This window comes from Chlamydotis macqueenii, chromosome 9 (assembly GCF_036417535.1).
Source record: "Chlamydotis macqueenii isolate bChlMac1 chromosome 9, bChlMac1.mat, whole genome shotgun sequence".
Lineage (NCBI taxonomy): Eukaryota > Metazoa > Chordata > Aves > Otidiformes > Otididae > Chlamydotis > Chlamydotis macqueenii.
Genome location: NC_141564.1, coordinates 18,037,541 through 18,056,330, shown reverse-complemented (window position 1 = coordinate 18,056,330; position 18,790 = coordinate 18,037,541). Strand labels below are relative to the sequence as shown.

General features: G+C 41.7%; 1 protein-coding gene across 1 annotated transcript; it reads left to right on the top strand.

Moving 5' to 3' along the window:
• Positions 1-367: 367 nt before the first annotated feature.
• Positions 368-14,650, top strand: SENP5 (SUMO specific peptidase 5). The gene is made up of 9 exons (XM_010120452.2): positions 368-1,467; positions 4,703-4,808; positions 4,956-5,103; positions 5,744-5,791; positions 7,712-7,789; positions 10,180-10,317; positions 11,937-12,020; positions 13,400-13,450; positions 13,542-14,650. Exons 1-9 carry the CDS (start codon positions 510-512, stop codon positions 13,650-13,652), a joined length of 1,722 nt encoding a protein of 573 aa, XP_010118754.1. The 5' UTR covers positions 368-509; the 3' UTR covers positions 13,653-14,650.
• Positions 14,651-18,790: the final 4,140 nt, after the last annotated feature.

Below are 18,790 nucleotides of genomic sequence, written 5' to 3'. Positions count from 1 at the left end.
AACCTGGGAAATACTGCTTCCAAAGGCAATTTTGCCTAGCTAAGGAGAGAAGACAGAGTGCTCAGCTAATTGTGAGCTTAAGTCACAACGAACTGTACAGAAGACTGCAGCACAGAGGGAAGGCACTTGAGCTCCAAAGCAGATGGGCTCCTGGTGTGCCTCTAAATGCAGAAACCTATCAAAAACCTACTGTTGAACCATACAGCTTTCTTTACAAAACTACTGAGAGCAAAAAGATCCTGTCCCTATCACAAAGCCAAAAGCCTATCTGGAGAAGCAGTAAGAAAACTCAACAATGAATCCTTTCAGAGCGAAGGTCCCTTGAATGAAGAATTTGAAACTGTCACTGTTCCTAATAGCATCTCTGGCACTATCCATTGTGTCTCATGTGGTACCCTGGATGGTGCTGCCTTACCTGTAAAGAAGGGTGGTTTTGTATGTAGTGGGAAGAAGAGCAATAATGGTGAGGGCAACACAGTCCTAATAGTTTTAAACAACTATAAAAGGAAATGCTGTTGCAAAGGGAGTGGAATGGAACTTGTGGCCCCTTGACAGCTAAAAAGAGGTCCAAATTTAACCATCATACTGTAAAAAAGAGATCTTTGTTTATGATGCATAAGAAACTTTCTATGGTTAGGTTTCGATATAGAATTATAAAATCCCCAAAACTTCGAGCAAGAGGCAAAACCTGCAAATTGAGAAAAATAAAGCCAAAGTGGGTGGAGAAAGTTACGAGGGACCCTCAAGAGACGCTCCAGCGGGATTTTGAAAGTGGATTGTGTAACTGGCTTTCCTACTGGAAATCTAGAAGTAATCGCCTTTGGAACCGGTACAGCTTATCAGATATGAACAATAATACACCCAAATCTTTAGGTGAGGAGAACAAAATACGTGCATCTGAGATCTGCCGTACACAGGATGTGTTCCCGTGTACTAAGCCATGTTCTGAGGAGCCAGAATCCAGAGGGCAGGATGGCAGTGCGGATGCTGTCCAACCAGAACTGCATGCTAGAGCTTCTCCAGAGGCAGAGACCTTCCGCCAGGTGGAAACCAACAGTGCTCTGGCAGAGGATCATTGCTCTGACTTTTTCGTCTCCATGACAGGAAAAGAAATTGCTGTTTCAGGTCAAGATGATGCAGAATCTAATGAAGTTATGGGTGTAGATGGAATGATACTGTTGCAATCCTCCTTGCAGGATTCTGATGTCAATGATAATTTTGCAAATGGACCTTTATCCATGGAGCTGGCACAAAATGAGGACAGCTCTATCCAAATGGAAGTAGAGGGCTCCTTAAACCTGGACATTTTTAGTGCAAAGTTACTAGATCACCCTTACTGTAAAAGTCCTCTTGAGGAGCCTTCACCAGAAAGCACAGGACTAAAATCAGGAGCTCGGAAGGCAGGCAAAAGCAGCAGTCAGAAAGCTTCCCGGGTGGCTGATGAGCAATTGGCAACGTGGCTTTGTGGTATACCTTTTACGTTATCTTAGGGCTTCCAGGAGTTCCTGAAAACTGCTGGATGTATCGTGGAGTTTACGTGCTGTGTTAATTCCTTTGTTAAAATGGTTTCTTATTGTGAATTGTAAAGGGTGCTTAACATAACACTTAATGAAATGAGTCTGCAGAGGGGAGAGCTGCATGAAGGAAGAACAAATCAGTGCTTATCTGACAAGCTGTTTTGAGGATAGTCGAATGGTGCCTTTGCTCTTGTGTTAGAGAAAACAATGTAATTTAATTGGAATATTTGTGGAAAACTGTTGGTAGACATTTTAAATGTCTTTTATCATGTGGTTCAGAAGATGACATGGGGTTAAAACTTCCAGTTTTTTAAATGGTGGCAATTACTACTCTTAACTTGGCTTTTGAAAATCCTTAATGTTCTAATACTTCCTTCCAGCCTTATCCTCTCTTCTCTTGCTCTGTCTTAGACTGAAACTAAATCAGTTAATCAATCTCAGGTTTTAATAGCCAACTATTGTTCACTGTCATGTAGCTTTCTCTACAGTTGTTCATGAAGTAGGCTTAATGAATCTTAATGGACAGTATTTTTAAAAAGGGAAGACTAATCTTAGCAAAAGTTCAGTAAAAAGGCATTGTGATTTTTTTTTTTCTCAATGCTGAGCGTGCAGTATTTGATAGTCTCTCTAAAGAGTAACATGGTAAAAATAGTAATCAGTGGCTTACTTCTGTATAGCAGCATACTATACACATAGTAAGGAGCAGTAAGCGAACACGTTGTGCCAGCTGGTACCATTGATAAAATGTTGAACTTCAGTGGTGTTTTGATAACTGAAGTCTTCCTTTCGGAAAACTGGCTTCATAGATTTCCATAAACCTGAGGCTAGTGTCAACTAGTGTTAAAGGGATTATTTGAAGTGCTCTGATTTTTCTGCCCACCTTTTTGTCCTTCAGTTTTGCAATTGATTTTCTAAAGCAAAATGTGAAGAAGGAGACACTGAACCTCAAAAGATTATTTAGCTTTCCATATCCACAAGTTAGTGTGGGATGTGTTTCTCTATGACTGGTGGCCTGAATAACTTAGAAAAAATAAAAAGACAGATGGCAAATACACTAAACTTTCCTACGCTTGACAATTTTGAGAGAATTCTTACCTAGGTTCTGAATGAAAGTAGGTGAGACCAGTTTCCATTTTCTTCTGTACTCTCTGAGGACTGAAGCCAAGTCTACACTACATACACAATCATACTGACAGTATAGCACTTCTGAGTTTTTCTTGGCTGAAAAGCTGTAAAAAATATTTTTTTTATTTTGGTATAACCTTATACAGAAGTTCTTGTCTGTTTAGGAGTGGTGTTAATAATAAACTGCACCCTAAAAGACTGCTAACCTGGCAAGATTTGCTAGGGTGGATGTATGAGGGAGATGTAAGTGTTATGGATGCTCTTGGGTTTTGAATTTCTCTGCAGCAGCTGAACTCTGATGTTAATGGTCTGCAATATTTACTGCATTCTGATGTGCTATTAAGTGTCAAACAGAGCTCCATGGCAAATCCTGTTCGTGATGGGTATTTGATCTTGCAGCAGGTCTGAACTTCATATTTTCCTCCTTGAGTTACGCAGTTACACCAACCCAAGTGAGGTCAGAGTCTAGCTGGAGGTCTCTTGGAGCTCTGCCACTGTTGGTTGTAACTATGAGAACAATCCTTCCTGTGTGTGTATGAATAAAAAGCTTTTAAAATTTGTATATATTAAAAGAGAATAAGGTACACTTACATCCTCAAACATCTTCTATCTAGACTTCTAGCCAGAGTGAGACATATCCTCCGTGCCACAGTCCACTAAGATGTGAGGGATAAAAGTTGTTAGGCAAGTGTGGCGGAGTTGCAAGGAAGGATATCTTCCCATGAAGAATGCTTCCTTCTTATTGTCTGATCTCACTCTTCAGTCCTCCCTTCCTCTGTCACACATCCAGGTGTACTTCTTGCTATATCTTCAGTGCTTTTCTTATCTCTGTGTTTTGTTCATGCTCTCTCTCCTTTATTTTTTTTCCTCCTTTCTTACTGGTGGTGTCTGGCACTTTTTTCTGTCAGATATTTTTCTCGTCTTGCTTCTTGCCATCCTGATCTTTGAAAGTTTCCAGGAAACATTGTTAAAGCTTTAGTAAGCAGAGAGCTAAATGTACGCTGCACTGTCTGGTGAGCCTGTCTGCCATCACATCTGAGAAGAGTCCTGGAGTTTGGGTTGGTACAATTTCTCTGGGCTCTGATCTCAGATCCAGCTTTCTGCACACAGAACACATTTTCTGCTGCATTTGAAAATTCATTTTCAGAAAGCTAGGCAACTTGGTCTTTTTTTTTTTTTCTCTCTTATTCACTAGCAAGTGTTGAAATCCTGTTTTCCATTCTCTTTCATTCTCAAAGTGGTTTTGGATGCTTGGGTGGGATTTGTCTCCACTGTTCGAGTCTTGTGTCTGAGGGGGGGGGAAGAAAAAAAATCTATTTCCTAGTAGATTCCTGTTTCCTATTTCCTAATCTAATTCCTCCAGCATTCATCCCTTCATTATTTCCTAGTTGATATCTTTTGTTTCTGGTGTTATGGCTGCCCAGTGCTTTCTCAGGCAATGGCAGGCTCACACGGCTGTCTGTGGCACCTTAAATGCCATCCCTCAGATGACCAGGGTGAATGAGCTGAACTTGCTGAGAGTCTGTCTGCTCTCTTTTCCATTTGCTCTGCTGGCAGCAGAGGAGCTGAACAGACTGCAAACACTCTGCCCACCAGCACTGCTTACACTTGAGGCGAGTAATTCTGCATACTGTAAAGACAAGATACTGGGTTTTCAATGAAAACTGTTGCAGAAACTGATGGCTTTTCATGTTGCAGTAATATTATTTAAGATGCTAATTGAAATAAACAGTGGGATGCATTCTCCTCCTAGCACTGGGATAATTAGTTTGATGTAGGTATTTGTGCATATGGGAAGAATGGGATCTGATCTTTCCCTGTAAAGTTGAGTGATCAGATTCCTTCTTTTTTATTTTTGTCCTCCTTCCCCAGCTTTTATTTCATGTTGCAAATTTGAGCTTAGTTTTCTTAAATATATACTTACCATGTGTGGTGCTGTGTGTTGGTTGGGTGCACAATGATTGCAGCTCGTGCTTGGAAGAAACGAGTACTTTACTGGACTAGTGAACTCAGAGGGTTTTTTACATGTTTGCACTTTTATTTTTCTGATATATTTAAAGGATTCCTAGATGAAGTTATGAAGAAATATGGCAGTTTAGTTCCACTCTGTGAAAAAGATGTCATGGGAAGATTAAAAGAAGTCTTTAATGAAGATTTCTCCCATAGGTGTGTAGCAGTATCAAATTCTAGACTTTGTAAAGGACAAATTGCCTGTGTTGCTACTGCACGCTCCATGTCTAACACCTAACAGAACAGAAGTCCATTTGATATGACTTTTACTGACTTTTTTCTGCCTTTTCAATCCTGTTTCAGAAAACCTTTTATCACCAGGGAAATCATGAAGTATCGGGAAAAACATCCAAAAACCTCCACTTGCAATTTCCGAGTCTTCTATAATAAGCACATGCTAGATATGGATGATTTAGCTACACTGGAAGGCCAGAACTGGCTGAATGACCAGGTCAGAGTTGCTTGGTGTTTATGTGCTTCCTTACCCCTTTTTAGTCCCTTTATGTTAGGATATCAGTTGTTCACCTTCTGCTGTGTTATAGGGGGACTATCCTTACTTTACACTTGAGAAGTAAAAGAAGTGGTGAGCAGCTTTTACAATGGCGGGTGAAATAATAGCAGTTACAAGTCTGGAAGACGGGAGGTGTCACAACTAAGCTGTTTACTTCTGAAGAAATGATGTTGCACTATTCTGAGAAAGTAGCGGCTACCCGTATAGGTTTGAGCATCTCCCCCCATCCCCAAGCTGGAGCACATTACAAGAACAGCAGAGTGAAGCAGCAGACTGTGGCCCACAGCCAAAAAAACCAAGAAGGCTGCAGTGCCCAGGGCATGCACCAGTAGACTTAAATTGAATTAAACTGCATTTCAGATTGAGACAGACTTCAAGCAGCTAGTTATAGTCTCTCTCTGGGCCAACCACTATTAGTTCCAGAGTGCGTGTCCTTCAGACTACAGCAGAATGTTCCTGTAATTGCTCACCTCCTTATTGCTGTTTTAAGTGTGAAGGGTCCTATGTTTTATGGGAACTTATGAATTTGAGTTTTACACAATTATTCTGTACGTATTCAAATATTTACTAACTCTTACAGATTATTAACATGTATGGTGAACTCATAATGGATGCAGTCCCTGAAAAGGTGAGGGGTTTTGTTATTATGCAAATGTACCTAATGAGAGTTTAAGAGGGAAGGATGAAACATTGAATATTTCAGATACAGAGTAGAGATTTAGCTCAATGATGTTCTGAGTGGTTCCATTATAATTTGTTGCTGTCTGCTGCTCAAATTTTCTTTCTTTGCTGTGCTAAAGTACAGTTTTCAGTGCTGTTGCTCTTGTTTCAGGAACTTACTGGATTAGCTCTGCTAGACCATTGGATGGTCTCTGTGGTAGCCTGATGTTACTGAGGTACCTGTAGAAGACAGGAGCCTGGTTTTGCCCATCCTACTCTCCTTTCCCCCCTAGAGGTTTCTGTCTCCAGCTTATCTGCTTCTAAAGTGCTTGATCCATGCCCTTGCTCACTGATCTGATGTTTCAGCTGAAATTTCTGATGAAGATGGATTTCTGCTGAGATGACAAACCATGAATGGTAGCATTTGAACCATGCACACGTGCTGCTTGCAGTCACCCGCCCGCCCACCTCGCAGCTGTGGGGGCTGTAACAGCTCAAACTGCGTCAGCTGTCTGCCTGGTGAATGTGAATTGATGCGGAGCTGCTTGGTTCCTTAGCAGTATTGACTCTGCAGGACTCTTTGGTTTGTGCATCCTCAACAGAATGCTTACTGCTTTCCAACTGCAGTGTCTAACTGTTGGTGGCAGTTGAAAAAAAGAAAGGGGAAAAAAAAAATCAAGAAAACAACCCCCCCCGCTCTGTGACTAAATTTGCAGCAGTAGCAATTATAAAAAGCCATCTGTTTACTAGTCGAGCTGAACAATTTTCAGGTGAGATCACAAAGGAAGAACCAAACAGAGCCATTTTTAGATGAGCTCTGCAGAACGTAACTCTTAAAATCTTCAAGCTCACAAGAAAGAGCCTTGTTGCTTTGATTGGTGGTGATGGTGATTCTTCATTAGTATTCTCTGTTACTTCCCAAGTGTGTGCTAGGGTTGTGGTACTGGAGATTGTATCTGTTTGCTTGTGTCTGCTTTTTCTTCATAGTGCATAATTGAAATCCTCCTGGGAGATTTTGTGCTGGTACCTCAGAATGTGGTTTTGAAGTCTGTTGGCATAGCTAATGGGTGTTAGACTGTGTTTTCAGATGCTGAATTTTCTAACTTTTTTTCCAAGTAATAACTCAAGCCTTCTACCACCTCTATACTAGCAGAATTATTAAAAGCAGATGTTGCAGATTTCCATTTGTATTAATCTGTTCCTGTAATTGCAAGAAGCTAAGCACAGGGAATAATAGTGTTAACCTGGAGCTATTTTTTTTTTTTAAACATAAGCCTATGTTTTTTGCCATAAATGTAGGGTTTTAGTTACAAAATGGATGTAATATGGCTTAAAATGCTTTTCAATAGCAGAATATTGTTTTTGTCTGGAGCTGGTCATAGTAGTTAAATACAAATGACCATGTTGTTGGATTAAATCTCATAACTGTTTTAATAATTTTTTTTTTTGAGTCTCAGAGCTTCCAGCAGCTAAAAGCAGAAGTTACTCCCTTGTCGCCACCCTCGCTTTGCCCATTCAGTGTACTGTTTCTTAATCCCTGTGAAGAACAACAAAAATTGTAATTCCTTATCCTTGTGTTTTTCTCCCAAGCCCATCCCCAACAAAAAATTAAACATGATATGCCTGGAGAAACAAAAGTGTAAATATAAATGCTGCAGTGGTTCACATCATGTATTATAGGGAAATAAGGCTCGCTTTATTCGCTAGCTGAAGAACAGCAATAGTTTAGGCTTGGCAAAGCCTCTGTTTGTCCCTACTGGGGTTCTATTTCTAAGCCTGCATTAAATATTGCCTCATTACAAGTTGTTTTGTATAAATTATCCTGGGGGAAGGGGAATGACTGTGCATGAAGATTTCTGTGCTCATTCCTCCTCTCTCTCTTTTTTAGGTTCATTTCTTTAACAGCTTTTTTCATAGACAGCTCGTAACCAAAGGATATAATGGGGTAAAACGATGGACTAAAAAGGTATCCTTTAACTCCTGTCATCAGTGCTCTGGTTCTTTTGGGCTGGGTTGAATCACTTACTTGAAACTGGATTACAATGTGTTGTCTGCAAAAGATGGGTTTACGAAGGAGCTATACAAAATGGGGAGAGGTTATTAAAAATTAACTATTCAAGTTAGTGTGGTTATGTTGTGAAAACATACTTTGAATGCCTTCATTTTCAGTGGTAGGTTATCTCTTTGTGTACGTGCATGCAAGCTGTTAATTCAGCTGCGAGAAGTGTCTCTTCCTGCTCCTGACAGTGCCAGGTACACTAATCTACAGGAGAGCAGACTTTATTCTGCTTCGTCCTTTTATCTCAAACTGGAATTGTTTGATAAAATCAACTTGTTACTCCCGAGTAACGCATACAGGTACTAGAAAGCAGAAACTAGAGACCAATATTTAATAAGCCAAGCTGTTGTTCACATGGCAAGAGCAGAATTTACCTTGCTTTCTAGAACCCGTATCAGATCATGGGTTGTGATATTTTCTGAGGCAGCTAGTACAAAGAGCAGCACTCTCTTTTTCTGTGAACATTTGTCCTTTCTAATATGGGAGATGAGGCAAGACTAATCATGGACCATGTTTGAATATATGATCTTTCTGCAGAAGCACTTAAATAGCACACATCTTTGAAATGCTAGAGATGAACTCATTATCCAAATATAAAATCCATTCATATAATTTATTAAAATCTCTTTAAAGAGAGACTGAATATTGGTGCTTAATATTGCCCGATTTTTTTAATGTTCTTTTGCTGCAGGAACTCAAGTTTATGCAAAAAACCCAAAAGTGAAGGTAGATTCTGAAACCAGAACTTGTATTCATGTTGCTGCTGAGGAGGGACCAGATGAGAACAGGATGATTGTTTAGGCATTTTATGCTTAAATTCCTGAAGAATCTCTAAAGCAAGGATGAGAATTAAACAGTTTCTGTTGGAAGGACTGAGTAGACTGCTTCGTCCTGCAATATGCAATTAAGGGGCACTTGTTTCTGCTTTTTAAACACACCAGAGTATTGTGCCAGGTTTTATAAATGTGGTTTCCTGGGATACAGGATGCCAGAGCCTAGAAGGACATGCTCCTCTGCATCCAGCTGCAGTAGTTTCAAAGCTCCTGTCCATGTCTGTCCCTTCTGGCCACTGATCAGATTGGCACTCCTGCTCTGATCCGCTGTCACGTCAGCTACCTGACTGCGCTGTCTCGGTGAAGTGAATTTGGGCTGCCACTGTTCTGTCTTTTGGTCTTAACCAAAGACCCTTCCAGCTTTTGGCTTCCTGTTTCCACTCTTCTGCTACAGGTTTGCACGCCTGCAGCAATCCCACAGATAGGGTCACATGAGGACCCTTGAGTTTAGCGTGGCTCTGCTGTTGCTGGACATCACAGGAGGTGTAGTTCATTTATCTTATTTCAATTTTCCTTTGTGGGGTCAGCTTGCTGCTGGCTGACATGTCGTTGCTGCTCCCCTCCAAGAATGATGGATCATTGTGTCGCAAGTGTGCTGTAATCTGGTCAGGAAGCAGCTTCTGCAGGTGGGAACAGGGATTGTTGATGCTTGTGACATTCAAAGCACTGTTGTGAGCAAGGCTTGGCTGATAACTGCTGTGAATGCTCAGACCTTTTTGTGCCTTCAGCTTCCCACTGTTACTCAAAAAATACACTTTTCTTTCCTACAAACGACCTGCCTTTACCAGTAGTGCAGCAATTATATACTGTTCAAGTTGCACAGTGCTAAAAAAAAAAGTAGCAGCATAGAAATCTTCCCACAGGATGAGTTTGTTTAGTTCAGTATTCTATTTTTGCTGATTTTCTGGACTCTACCACAAAACCCCAGCAATTAGACAACAGTTTCAAGAGGAGCTGGGAGAAGGAAGATCGTGAAAGGCCCTGGCTTGACTTGCTTCCAAAAGCATGAGGGCTCATCTGCCACACAGACACCGGGGGTGTTGTATCTGATCTACTTGTTCCGTACTTTAAGACCTCCTTCCTTATTTGCTTGCCTGTGACCACAGTACATCTGCTACAAAGTGAGGTTCAAGAAAGGATGAATCTGCTCTGTCTTCACTCCCTCCCTTCCTCTGCTCACCAAAGCATCGTGCGCTCCTTCTCTGCCTTCCTCTGACAAGTCACAGAGCCTGTGTTACAGCAGAGGGAGTCAAACTGCACCAGGTTGCTGGTTTTGTGGGGTGTTTGTGCCTGCAAATAAGCTGTCTATCAGATAAACATGAGGAATGGGTTGGAAAAGGGGAGGGTGAAAAAGAAGACTTCAGTTAGAGGGTGATGGAGAGGAGGCTTAAATATGTTTAATCTCTTGCTTTGCAGTATTGTGCCTGTGGAATTGTCTCTAATGTATATTGTTCTCCTTGCCAGGTGGACTTGTTCAAAAAGACTCTCTTGTTAATTCCTATTCACCTGGAAGTCCACTGGTCCCTCATTACTGTGAACATCCCCAGTCGAATTATTTCATTTTATGATTCCCAAGGCATTCATTTTAAGTTTTGTGTAGAGGTAAGAGTGACAGCTGTCTGCAAAGTTTGAACTGTTTTCTTAAAGAAATAACTGTCCCTTTTCCTGTTCAGCCTTAAACTTTAAATGCACTGTGTCTGTTGTTGTCCTGCCATGTATGCAATGAGAATCAGCTTGTCCTGCTGAGGAGTCTGAAGTGCAGACCTTGAGGGTCACACCCAAGCTGTGAGTTTAGGTCAGATTGCCTGTTCCCTAACTGGCACACCTTTTGTGGCATTGTCTTGTCCCTTCCACAGAAAGCAGGGGCTCAAAACCAGGTGCTGTAGGGAAGCAGACTAGCCAGAAGGAGGGTGAAGGCAATTCTTCCAACTGCTAAGGGACTTGTGTTTAGGAAATGATAAATTGTGGTCCTTTTTGAGGGAGGTTGCCTAGGTGAGAGAACAGGACTGAAGATGCTGTAGTGCTGCCCAGTGGGGTTTGCATGTTACTGTACTGTTAAACAGCATGTGCCTATTTCCTCTGTCTGCGTTGGTACGGGGTGTGTACCTCTGATTATAACTCAGCAACCTTTCGAAGCTGCGACCCGAACACTGGAGTTAAATTATCAGTCTTCCTGGTAAAGAGTAGACAGGAAATTTTTGCTGGGAGTAGTAAATTGTGTAATGACCTTCTTACAAAAGCTAATTTTGTCAACTTAATTGCTTGCTTGATGAAGCAGCCCTCTACTTTTAACTGTGTATAGTTGTTTGCTTACAGAAGAGTAGTAATTATTGTACCCAGGAGAGTTCCCAGCTAGGACTTCTGAATGAAGATACTAGTTTCTTGCTGGCATAGGCTGAGGATGAAGCTAATGTTTGTTCTGGGAGCAAGAGACCTCATGCTCTCCGGATTCTGAACTTGCAGTGTAAACGAGGGGTCCCTTTCAGCAGCCCTACAGTCTCTCCTGCAGGATTGCAAAATGGCCTCTCCCATCCTTCTCCAGGCAAGGCATTTGTGCTTAAATGTCTCCCAAACCTGAGACGCTTTTATTCTTGCCCTTTCTAGGGGAAGGGGGAGGCAACACCCAAAACTCCACTGTGATCCACCCATTAAGGTGAATGTTAGTGTGCTGGAGAGTGTTTAGATTGTGCTATTAACCACCAGCCTGTTTACAGAGAAGCAGGAGGATTTGCTTAACCCAAGACCATAGGCTCATTTATCTTACTTCCTTCTCTTCGCTTGTGTCAGACTATTTTTTCCTGTATGTCGCTAAAACTCTCCCTGGAGCTTTGTTGATTAGCTGCAGAACTCAGTGTTTTGTATTGAGATTCAGGCAGGAAAATGCTGTCATGTTGGATGTAAATGCCTTGGTATCAGCCAAGCCAGGAGACTGCACGATGTGACTGTGCCCGAGTGCCACAGCTAGTCTCGTATTAAGTATACCAGTGTACAGTGGGACTGAGGGGTGTTAAAACTCCCTTTGATAAACCAAAATGAGCCTTGATATGAGAAGGCACAGTACCCAGCAGCAGCTCTACATCTGAGCTCAGCTCCTAATGCTTAATGCTCACCAGAAATTGGTCCTCATTGTCAAAAGGATGCTAGCAAAGATGTCGGTGTCTCTCTCCTGTTCTTTGGCTGGTAAATAATATTGTTGCTTTTTTTTCCTTTCCTTTTTAAAGAACATTCGAAAGTATTTGCTGACTGAAGCAAAAGAGAAGAATCGCCCTGAGTTTCTTCAGGGTTGGCAGACTGCTGTGACAAAGGTAAATTGCAGCACTTCAAGCCCTGGAGCCTCACTTTTTGGGAGATCTTAGGAGCCTGCTTCTAAACCCATATATTTGTACAAGTAGTAAATTGTTTTATGCTGGCCACACGGAGGGTGCTAGGAGTGGCACAGGTGATTTACACATGGAAATTACAGCTCTGTCACTCCTTCAGCTCCTAACAGGTCTTTACTACTTTCTGCACGTGACTTGGTGATCTGAGCCTAATCTCTGGTCAATTAAATATCCATGTGGCAAAACCTGTAGCTGGTGTCCATGTTGGCACAAGGTCAAGGACTGAATGAGCTGGAGACTCAACTTCCTTATTTCTCCCAAAAGGACTGTTCTGAACTATGCCAGATGGATGGGATTTGGTGAGGGAGGGAACAGGCTAATGCTGCTACTGCCTGCGTTTTGTATTTGCTGTGGACAGAGGGCTTTGGTCTCCAGGGCTGTTTGTGGCACGTTATGTTTGATCACAAGTAAACAAAGTCTGGCAACAATAAAAGGAAATAACTTGTGTGTAGTGTAAATGAGGGAATACACGAATTGTGTAGCCATCCCATAATGGCTCCAAAGATATAAAACGGGTCATTGCACACTCAACACACTCCCAACAGCTCCCTCCTTGCACAGGATTATTTTTAGGTGCTGATACAATGATGAAATTATTCCTCTCTGCACTCATGCACACCCCGTGCGATCAGAGTTTGTCCTCTTCTACCTCTGTAAGGCAGAAGATTTGGGAGTTTAGGAAAAATAATTACATTTCCTCCTCAAGTGCCAGAAACATAGCAGCTCTAGCGAGTGGGACTTTTTAGCTCCACATAGCAAAGTTGAGCATGTTTGAAGAAATAACAAAGTTTGAAAGATATCATTTGAGACTGTGTTGCATATGATGATGTTACTACTCTTCAAGTTCTCTGAGACTCTTTGGGGTGCCGAGGGGAGGAAAGCCCTTGCTGGTAGCATGGATGCTGAGAGTAATCTTCTCTAGGCCTGTGTGACTTTGCTGATATAGTTTGGTCCTGTGTAAAGCAGATAATGCTGTACAAACATTTATTTAAAATAATTGAGAAGCTGTTCTGTGTAGGTCATGAAAAGAAAATAAACTTGAAAGAAAGATTTGTAATTTGTTTTCCATCCTACACTATATATTTTTCTGACTGTTAGGTGTTATTCTAACAAGGTGTTGAGTGTCACCTTGCAAAAGCTGGGATCAGAATAAGTAATTACAACTCCAGTTGCTGCAAAACACCTAGCTGTGAGAACAAGAAACCTGATCGTTATGCCAAATCTCCTTTTGGACTTGAAGCACGAGTTAGAGAATAAAAGAATAAATAAAGATCTAACATGCCTCTTGTTTCTTTTTCTTTTAGTGCATTCCACAACAGAAAAATGACAGTGACTGTGGGGTTTTTGTGCTCCAGGTAAGAGTACTGCTTTTGAAAAATCAGTGGCCTGTATTGCTCATACAGTTAATGTCCTTTTTTTTCAATCAAGCCTTTTCCTTTTCCTCAGTACTGCAAGTGCCTCGCCTTAGACCAGCCTTTTCAGTTCTCCCAGGAAGATATGCCCCGAGTGAGAAAAAGGATTTACAAGGAGCTGTGTGAACGCCAGCTAATAGACTAATAAAATGCAGCTAACCTAATTTCTCTGGCATTTCTGACAAGTTGCAGCTGGTGTTTGTGTACTTGAATTTCTGAAAACTTCCGTGAATTTTGAGCGATTCTCAGCTGAGTGGTGTGGCCACTGTTGTTACCTCAGTTTTTTCACAAGCTCTTTAACTGGCAGAGCATAGCAGAGCTGCCGTAAAATATTCCTAACGTCAATTTGGTTCTCTTATGTTCTTTCCTGTATTTAATATTTATTATCTCAGCATGCATATAGGCAAAGCATGCAACTAAAACCATAAAACTGTAGATTTGGTGCACCTTTGAGATGTAGCTAGAAGTGACAAATACAGGTGAATTTGTCTGGAAACATAACGATGCATGATATGTTTTCTGATGCAATAATGCTTTGAATGTATAAAAAAAAAATCAATGCCATAAAAAGAACAGCTAGAACCTATTTGATAGTTCCATTGTCCCCGTTGCAGCTGTATAATACTGAATTACCACTTTTCAGGGTGGCTAAACTCATCTACAGATTTAATTTGTGGAGAGGCCTTTTTTTAAATAGTTCAAGTTGCTAATAAAGTTTTTTCTGTTAACATTTACCCAGCTGTCGTTATCAGCCTGTCCCTGTAGATAAAAAGCAGCCTTTGCACAAATAAAGCTTCAGCACTTGTCTGTATAATAAAAAGTACAAAGGTGTTCAGTCAGTCGGATTGATGGTATGTTCCTGTATGCTGCAGAAGTCTCCATGATGAGTGTATTAAGGAGAATTATAAAGCTAACCCTGAAGAGTCACAGCTTAGATACGAAGATAAATTCCTTGGCTGTAACTGTTTAAATCTCAGATGGCTTTGACTCATTTTTCAGTTCCACAATATGCAGTGAAATGTACCATTTCGGCATCTCTCCCTTCAGCTCTGTCTTCAAATGAACTCCCTTCAAGCTTGTCGTGTTTAACCTCCCATTGGCTTTTGCCTTTGTTCAAATATAAATTAATTCATCTCTGCTGCATCTGCTGTTTGATTGTCTCAAACATCCCTAGTTTTGTTTGCGGAATAATAGCATTTGTGGTGGGTGCTGTACAAACACAACACGATTGTGTCATTCCGCTCCAGAGGGGCGGCAGTCTATGAGTCCAGCACTGAACTTTGCTGCGTTGCTGCACTGGGAAGGGATAAGTGAGAGCAGGGGATCTTGAGACTTTTGGGGTTTTGCCTTGATCTGTAAGCTATGACGTGCTCCTTACTGAAGAGAGCTGGTTCTGTTTGAAGAGACTGTTGTATGGGAGTGCTCCACCAGCAAATGTCTTCACTGTGTTTTTCTGCCAGATTAAGGAGTGAGCCCAGAGGAAAACTATTTCCAGTGCTAAACATCATCTGTTGCACAGCTTCACTTTGTGTCTGTCCATAGCCCTGACTTCTGATGGAGAAAAACCACTTTGAGTTCTCTGTCTTGCAATTAATTCAGTCTTGAGCTAAGCCAGGTGCAAATCCCTCCTAGATTATGGGAGGGAGGGAGCAGGGAGAAGTGAGGGAGTGCCAAGCACAGGCCGAGAGATGGAGGTGTATGCATGCTGTGTTGTGCTAGAGAAGGAGGTCCTGCAGTATCCTTGTGTGTTCCCACTCCCCCTTGTTGGCAGCTGGCAAGGACTGGCTTAATTTAGCAAGATAAGGAAGGCCTTAAACACTTGGTTTAGATAATTTAAACAAGAAACTTAGTGAATCAGTAAAAGCCTTAAGACCCAGAGTGGCTAAACATGTATTTGCTGATCGTATGGTGCAGAGCATCCCACAGCATGTGGTTTCTTTGTGTTTCCCTGGAGCGTTACTGATAGGAACAGCCCCCCCTTCTTGGGGCCAGTGACTGCAAGCAGTGGAGGGTGACTTCCATGCAAATTGAGACTTGGCCTGTCGTTTCTCATGTGCTAGGGTAGAAAATGTAAGCCAGTGCTGCCATTGCCATCATCTCTCTGCACTGCTGCCACATGAATGATCTAAATACTTATGCTGCCAGGTGGTGGGACCAGCTGAGCTAATCCATGCTAAAACTGACCCAGCCAAGAGGCTGCTCTTAACCCAGAGGAGTTCTCACCTCAGTGTAACTTGTCACTGAGTGTGTGTACCAGCATGAACGAAGAGTGAGTATTGGGTGGCTGGGAGGAGGCATGAAGGCAGTGCCAACTTTGGATGCATGCAGGTGAAACTGTATCCTCAAGCAAGACTCCCTGCAGAAAGGGAGTGAAATACAGAAAGGGAACCATGTAAGTAAGTTGTCATTGTGTTCAGAACTTAAGCTATTTGGTAAGGAAGCTTGAAAGGTGTGCTGTGACACTGTGCCAGCCTGGGAGACTCCGTGCCTCCAAGAAAGACCCTTATTTTTTGTGGAAGTTGCCTTGTTGATGGCTGTTTTTCATTGTATGGGAAAATGCTGGAGCACTGGACGACAGATAGTCCTTTCCTGAAACATGGTCCCTACTGGCTGGTAGGAATCCATCTTCCTCTATGTGAAAGGTTGGGAGGAGGCATTAATCGCGATCCCTTTATCAGTGGCGTCAGTAGAAGTACGATATTTCTGTGAACTTTGTGTTTGACAGGAACATGGATGCTTTGAAGCAAGTGCATATGTGTACCAGATCGTGTGAGAGGAGGGGGGCTTGCGTTTGAATCTGCTGCCTTGTGAACTGGGGAACAGGGTGGGGAAAGATGCATGTTGGAAAGTGCTTCTTATGTACTTTCTTGTCATCTAGAGGTTTGCTGACAAGTGTTCCGGTTGGTTTTGGGGCAGCACGGAGGAGTTGCACTTGAGTCTCCAGCTGTGAACACACCAGTGAGAGGCCGCTGAAAAAAAAGGAGGGGAAATTGAAAACAGAGCTAATGTAAGCAAAGTATGTTGGTGCAGGGTTGAAATTAATCACAGACAGACAGAATCTCAGACTCTGTAATGGTGTATCCTGTGAAACTGGACTAATTAACTCCTCCTTGGGAATGTCTTTGATGCCTTTAAGGAGATGGACTCCATAATCTGTAGTCATTTTACCAGTTCTTAAAACATTCAGAACTTTGTAGAGTGTTTTATTATGAGAGGCACATTTATGTGGATGTAGTTGCGGCTGTTAGCAATTCCATTAATGCGATCTTCAGAATTTCATAAATCACTCTGAACTGGCTCGGCTGATGCTTAAATTTCACGACTTGTTCCGGAGAGATTGTCTCACTGTGCTGATTTATACAAATAGTCCCAGAACTGGTGAAGCCTCCATCTTGTGCACGACAAATTCAAGCTGCCTGAGTTGTAATAAACCTTAAACACAACTGGAAATAAATTATTGGTTTCCATTTTGTTTACTTTAATCTCTAGTTTAAAGTGACTGTGCAGCTGATATAAATCAAAAAATGCAAAATATGGCCTTGATTCTGCAAGGTAAGTAGAGAAATGCCTATTGCTGAGCTGTTGGTTATTTGGAGAATGGAGGCTGCACCTCTGTGCTATCTCATGTGCTGTCGTTCTGTTCCTACCTGGCCCTCTGGAGTGTGAAGGTGATGGTTCGAATGGTTCACTCACACTGACTACCGAGCCACACAGGCTTGCAAAGAGTTGCTGGCTTGTGTTGAGTCTCTGTCATAATGCTTAACCTGTCTTTACTTTCTCAGAGTTTTGATTTGGATTATCTGCTGTGGCATTCCTTTAAGTCAATGTGAAAATTTAAACCTTGGGAAGGGGCGTAGGCTTAACTCCACCGAGCCACAGCTCTGTTTTGTGGATGTGTTCTTGCATCAAATGAAGCCCATATTCCTGTGAAGTAATAAAATTGAGTTTTACCATAAACCCTACTTTCTTTCAGCGGTTTAGTTTCATTTTAATTTTAAAAGCAACTGATGTGATGGTTGAGGGAATGTTTGTAGCAGCTTGTTTTGGGATCTGTGTTATTAGAAGAAGCCTCTCCAGTTGATTAGTTCAGTAAGTCTGAACTGTACGCTAATGATACTCTCTGTTCCGTAGCACCGCAGTGATATAACTTACTGTGGTTTGAGCTGCGACAGCATACAAGATTGGAGATGTTACATATTGCATAAATAAGGATGGAAATCTTGCGTTAGACACTCTCCAATAAGGTGGCATTTAAAAAACACAGATCTGTCAACAGAACAGGTAGGACTTCAATTGCTTTTCTAGATCAAACTAAATTAGTGCCCTTCTTGTATTACTTGTTGATTTAGCTATGTAACTATAGAGTTAAATCTTGTCTTTGCTGAATTTTACAAAGCTATTCAGCTTGTGAATTTGTGATAATGGGAGGAATGAAGGCTTAGCGCATGTCTCTTTAAGCTATTAATCATGAGACTGGCAACATCATTGTCTTTATTACATTCATAATTTAAAAATCCTATAATGGAGGAGGAAACATGGATGCTTGTTAAATATATTCTTCAGTGGAAAGTGCTAAGAAATCAGATCGTTAAAGTACAGAATCATAAGAGACACTAGAGCCTTGCCAGGAACGATAATTACTATTTATATGTAATAGGCACTAGGAGGGAGAGAGATGAGTCTGGCTTGCTTGTGCCTGAACTTAATGGATTTTACGAGTAACCAACTAGAAGGATTTGAGGATTGAATTTCGTTTTCAGAGCATGTAATATTACAAACTATAGAGCTAAAAACTGTTGCAAATTCAGTGAAATATCTTGAGAAATCAGCTGGTTTGTTGTCTCTCAACACAAGGAGAATGTGTGCGAAGCAGCTCCAGCTCCTGCCTGCCGTTCTGATCAGTTCTTATTCTTAATTCTTATGTTTGATTCCAGCATTGCCCATAACTCATCTCCCCCAGTGCGGCACTTTGAGGTTGCAGACCTTACCTAATGCTTAGGTTACCTGAGGCTCTTTACAGGCAACTTTGGGAAGTGGCCAAAAGGAGAAGGGATCAAAAATCCGTTGGGGAATCTGTTTGCACCGCCTTGTGATATATGTGTTGTGGGAGGAAGGGCAGGGGAGAAACTGAGCTTTAAATAAGATGTCTTTAACTGGATAATGTGGGTCAGGTCATGTTTATGGTACATGAGCTTGATACAGACAAGGAGCCATCTTGTTTATGGAAACCTTCGGGATGAGTGGGAGAGAAATGTGGGGAAGAGACGCCTTCTGCAGGGACGA